Genomic DNA, 6000 nt, shown 5'->3' with positions numbered 1-6000 from the left:
TATGTCTGCTATTACTCTGCTCTCAAAATAAAATAAAAAAAACATTTAACACAAGTGTGTATTGCCTACAGTCAAGCATGGTGGTGGCAGTGTCATGGTCTGGGCCTGCATGAGTGCTGCCAGCACTGGGGAGCTACAGTTCATTGAGTGAACCAGGAATGCCAACATGTACTGTGACATACTGAAGCAGAGCAGGATTCCCTCCCTTCGGAGACTGTCTAATCAGCATCTTGAGATGCCACACCTGTGAGGTGGATGGATTATCTCGGCAAAAGAGAAGTGCTCACTAACACAGATTTAGACAGATTTGTGAACAATATTTGAGAGAAACAGGCCTTTTGTGTACCTAGAAAAAGTCTTAGATCTATCAGTTCAGCTCATGAAAAATGGGGGCAAAAACAAAAGTGTTGCGTTTATAAATTTGTTCAGTGTTTATAAAATGTATTTTCACATTTATATATATTTTCTTATATCTTTCTAGTGCCATTATATTTTTTTAATAATGCTACTCAGAATCATTAATCTTTGTCAAGCTTTTTTCTTTTAAAAAAATAATCTGTTATCACCATTTATCAATAAGTTTTTAGTATGTATGTGTCTAATTTGCTATGTTGTATCTTTATTTTGTAACATTTATCGTTTTGTATGAGTTTGTTTTCGTTAACTGAGTCCTATATACAGTTCTGTTCTGTATTGCATGCTTGTCTTGATAAAGTCCCTACCAGACAAAACTCGTAGACCAAATATAACGCTATCTTTCTGAAGGAGATTGGCTCATCTATCTTTTTGCTGCATTCTGTTATCTGTACACATTATTTGCTTTGAGGAGGCAAAGCAAATATCAATTTGTATGTACCTTTTTACCTATTTACTTTACCTATTTATATTTTATGCTTATTTGTTGCTTATATATGCTGTCTAAGGTTACCATTTCTATAAGAATACACTTTAAGTTCATTAAAATGCACATCGATATAATTCTATGTCAAGTTATTTTATCACTTTAAGAAGGAACTTATAGTGTACACTTAAATCAGGCATAATGTGCTGCAATATGTAAATTAGGGTCTTCGAGATTTGATCAATGAGGAGAATTCTCGCAGCTACTGTGACCCTATAATAGACCTTTTCCATGATGGAGATTCCAGACTCTTTCGTCCTGAAGAAGCTGGAATGTCTGGTAAAACGCGTAGACGTCACACGCATAGTATGTGGTATGTTTACTGATTAATCTGATCATTGAGTACATGGATTCATAGAGCCGCATGTTGGGCCCATCGAATGATCTTTAAAGTAACAAAGCTTGGCAATGAGTAGCGGTGTATACCGTATGTACTCACCACATACTCCTGTAAGAGACTGTGTGTTTGATGTTTGATATTGATTTTATTTGAAATAAAGCCGGTAATGCACTCTTTGCTTAAACAGCTTCCTTTATATGTTCAATACATCTACATCGTGGACCTTTGCATTATCTTTTATTACTTATTTATTAGCAAGACAGTCTACACTATTATTTCTATTTTTTCTTTTCCATGTCCTTATGAAATGAGATGGTTGTTTGGTGCCATCTATTGTCTAATAAGTATAACACAGCACTTTGAGTTTCAGTGAGGTATTTTCTACTGAATGTGTATTTGTGACTTATAAATTTGGTTACAGTATGGTGGGCAATAATGCATTTTTCAATTCGCAGCGGTCAAATTGCGAATACGTCACATGCTCAGTCCGATATCATATCACGTGACCACGCGTGCCTCGTAAAATGGCGGTTTAGGACCTGATGGCGTCTGGACACTCATCTCCATTGTGGGTGGGATTAGGTTGATTGTTTTTTTGCACTTCTGTTAGAATATATCTGTACGGGTGAGTGTGGTTTCTTTATGTACTTTGCATAGACAAAGGAGAAACATTTTTGGGTATTGCAGTAACCCGCCTCTATCTCAATGCGGCCCACTCTGCTGCAGACTGGCTTCCTTTACAAAGACTGGGCCTTTACTCCTGCAGATCAGTCTTTGTAAACAAAGTCAGGCCTAGTTGATTTATAGCAAGCCAGTCTGAAGCAGTGAAGGCCTAGTTCCTGTATAGCAAGCCACTTTGCAGCAGCGAGGGACCAGTCCCTGTATAGGATGCCTTTTACTGATTCAGTCACACTAGCTTCCTGGGCTTTCCTGGGCCTTCACTGCTGCAGAGTGGCTTCCTTTACAAAGACTGGACCTTTACTCCTACAGAGTGGCTTCCTATTACATATTTGGCATCTGTTGCTGCAATGTAGATTGAGCTTTCACTGCTGCAGATTGGCTTTCCTATAACAAGATTGAGCAATTACAGCACAGCCCTGGATTTTAAATATTAAACAGTAAAGGCTCCATGACTGGACCCAGATTGGGGGAAGAGGTTATGAAGTTTATCTAAGTGAATGGGTTTTTGGCCAACACCGGCTTTGAGTGACAGGTTAGTAAGCCAATGGTGAGTGTCCTGAGGGTGGCAACTAATAACCAGGTCCCCAGGTAATATACCAGGTCCCCTCATGGCAAGTCATCACTTTCAATAAGATTATGGTGTTGAAGTTCCCCAAGGGGTACCTGGAGCTGCCAGACACTCAGAAAGGGCACAAGCTAGATGAGTATGGAGTCCCAGCATGTTTAAAAATGCTTACTATCAGATGTCTTCTTTGTTTTTTGTTTTTTTAAACCTTCTTGTCCCAAAAAAGGGCAAATAAAAATACAGAAATCCAGTCGAACTAATAAAAAAGAAAAAGACCCGGTTACAAAAATAAAAAAAAATGCGGAAAAAAAACAAATCCTGACGATAAAAAATAATCCATCTTCACCCATGTATGGGCTCAGTGCAGTGACTGAGCTCTGCAGGGAGGAAAAGGGGTTATATAGCCTTCCCACGGCCTGCCATTTGACTCAGAGCGCTCTGATTGGTTGACCTGCAAGTGCACTCTGAGTCAAATTGCAGAGTGTGGGAAGGCTTTATAAGCCTTTCCCCACCCTGTGGAGCTCAGTGTGAGTGGAGCCATCTCTGGGTGAAGATGGATTAATTTTTAGGGAATAGTAGAGCCCCCCCTTTATCACTTAGGGCCCTCCCCCACCACTAATGGGTGGGGGGGAGATAGTTGGTCCCCCCCTTTTGTCACTGAGGACCTCAACCCACCACTAATTAGTGGAGGTTTCTTATCCGACAAGGTCCCATGAGCGCCAGGAAGCAATGGATTCTGAGTCAGTTGCTCTCTCCATCAAGCCCCATCCGTTCTTAATTCAGAATGCTGCCTTTCTTGTGAATATTGGAGGAAGCAACTGTGTCAGCCAGCTCTGGGTCTGCGGCATAGGAAGGAGCACTTACCTGTGCTGGCTGAGTGAGTCAGTCTGTCTGTCAGAAGAAAGGGAGGAGAGTTAGGGCTTGATGCATGGCTGGTAATACTGTCAAGGACAGTTTGCTTCCTTGATACTTTAATGTGTCAAAATAATTTAATTCATCTGCAAAATGTCAAACATGTGGAATATCTGTGTACTGCATGAGGTTTGTGTGAAACGCGTGGTGTGGTGTGTACTGCATAGAGCGGGGTCTTGCTTTGTATAGCATTCAGGGTGTCTGTGAGGTGCATAGTATGGCTCTGTATAGTACACGGAAGTTGTTTGAGAGCTGCATGTAGTGTGAATGTGTGTCATGATGTGTGTTTGTGTCACTGGAACGTGTCCTAGTGAGTTATATTTTCATCAGCATTACATAGACTGGAATGTCAATCATTATTTCTTGGAAACAAAACACACTATTTAAAAAAAAAATTAAGCTTTGGGAAATATTTATTTAAGTGCACAAAATGACAGGATGGTTTCCTAATTAGCTGTAAAAGAGCAGGACAGCTGCCTCCGTTATCTCCTTGCTGGCACTCGATCCTGTGTGTGTCCCATATCCGTCCCAGTCATAGGCAGCAAAATCTCCACATTGACGGGGATTCCCCTCTGGGAAGAAGCCCCCACCTCCAATACAGAACTGTGAGAAATAAGGCTACAATTAATTAAAAAAAATCATAACAAATATGTTTTATATATTTAACCCCTTCGCGACCGTGGACGGTTCAGGACCATCATTGAAAAAATCGCCTTGAGGACCGGTGACGGTCCTGAACCGTCATAACGGTATCATGTACTGGTGTGGGGAGACTGCCTGACAGCCCCAGGCAGTCTCCCCGTGGCAAATCAGGACCCTGTGGCCACGTGATCGCTCAACAGAGCGGTCATATGGTCACAATAGGTGTCCATGTATCTGCCTGTGCTGACAGGCAGTCTCCCTGCTGCTGTAAAATAAAAAAATTTCAAATGTTAATGTTAATAAAAAAATATAATTATGAGACACAGAGGGAGGAAGAGGGGGAATAGATAGATGGTGGAGGGAGAAGAAAGAGACACAGGGGGGAGAAAGAGACACAGGGGGAAGAGTGAGACACAGGGAGAGAAAGAGGGGGAATAGAGAGATGGTGGAGGGAGGAGAAAGAGACAGAGGGGAAGAGAGATGTGGAGGAGGAAAGGGGGAGAAAAAGACAGAGGAAAGAGAGATGTGGAGGAGAGAGAGACACAGGGAAAGGGGGGAGAGAGAGACAGAGGGGAAGAGAGAGACAAAGAGGGAGAAAGGAGAGAGACACACAAGGGGAGGGGGAGAAAGAGGCAGAAGGGGAAGAGAGAGACTGGGAATGAGAGGGGAGACATTGACACAGAGGAGCAGTGAGGGGGAGAAATAAACATACAGAGGGACTGGGGGGAGACAAAAAGGCACACAGAGGGGCTGGAGATAAAAAGAGACACACATAGGGGCTGTATATATCACTGGTGGATGGGGGGGCAACGGGGCAATTCCCCCCCCACGAGGCTCTCCCCTGCTGGCCGATCTCCCTCCCTGTTCCACAGGCACCGTGCGGGCAGCCATCAGGGGAGGGAGGAAGAGAGGACCCGGGAGCTCAGCCTGCAGCTCCTCTGGGTCCTTCTCGCGCGAGCACACGGCAATTACCACGGCAACGCTCCAGCTCGCACGAGAGTGAACTCTAGCCCTGGAGCTACGGGCTAGAGTTTACTCTCACCAGTACGACCACCAGGGATTCCTGGTGGTCACAGTAGTGAGAGTGAACTCTAGCCCCATACACACACTGCCCCCACAAACACACACCATACACATTCACACACTGCCCCCACACACACCATACACATTCACAAACTGTCCCCCCATACACACATTGCCCCACACACGCTACACATTCACACACTACCCCCCCCCCACACACACACACTGAACCTTTCACACACATTGCACCACTGCTTCTATACCCTACTACAGCCCCATATCCCAGCAGACCCCAGGTAAGTATTAAACTGTTCTTAAACGGTTTGACTACTTACTCTGGGAGGGGGTCCCGGGACTCCTGGCACCATAACCACTACACAGAGGAGTAGTGGTTATTGTGCATGGAATACTTCTTTAAATAATCTACAAGTGCCCCTCCCGGGATCAGGCTCTGGATCCGCCACTGGTATATGACATGTATATTAATGTGTGTATTGACTACCATTATTTTACTTTAGGGCCCCCACGCACTTTTTTTTTTTTTTTTAACAGTGAGCAGCCACAGGCTGCTCACTGTTTAATAGACATGCCCCTACTCGCGGTATAGCGAGTAGGGGCAAAATTTACTAATACTAAGTAATCTTTACTTAGTATTAGTAAATTTGGCTGAAAGACCAAGTTAGGTCTTTCAGCCTTTTGGTAGATAACTCCCTAATACCGTGGGAATTAGGGAGTTATCTACTAAGCGGCTGCAAGAGAAGTTCCGAAGTCCTGAAATTCTGAAATGCCAAAGTTGCCGAAGTCCCGAATTTCGGAATGCCGAACCGAACCAAAAATTTTCCCCATTCACATGCCTAGTTGATTGACTCGACCATTGCAGAATATTCCACTTCTTTGCCTTACACGCCTGGGTTGCTGTCACAGTATGTTTTGGGT

At 43.7% G+C, this 6000-nt stretch overlaps 1 protein-coding gene across 1 annotated transcript in view; it reads right to left on the bottom strand.

Moving 5' to 3' along the window:
• Positions 1-3796: 3796 nt before the first annotated feature.
• Positions 3797-6000, bottom strand: part of LOC134583342 (intelectin-1-like) — a 40384-nt gene continuing 38180 nt past the window's right edge. The window contains exon 6 of the mRNA XM_063440227.1: positions 3797-4002. Within this exon, the coding sequence (XP_063296297.1) occupies positions 3850-4002 (153 nt within the window). The 3' untranslated portion in view covers positions 3797-3849. The remainder of the gene's footprint in view (positions 4003-6000) is intronic.

Source organism: Pelobates fuscus, chromosome 13 (genome assembly GCF_036172605.1).
Source record: "Pelobates fuscus isolate aPelFus1 chromosome 13, aPelFus1.pri, whole genome shotgun sequence".
Lineage (NCBI taxonomy): Eukaryota > Metazoa > Chordata > Amphibia > Anura > Pelobatidae > Pelobates > Pelobates fuscus.
This window is presented reverse-complemented; position numbering and strand designations above follow the sequence as displayed.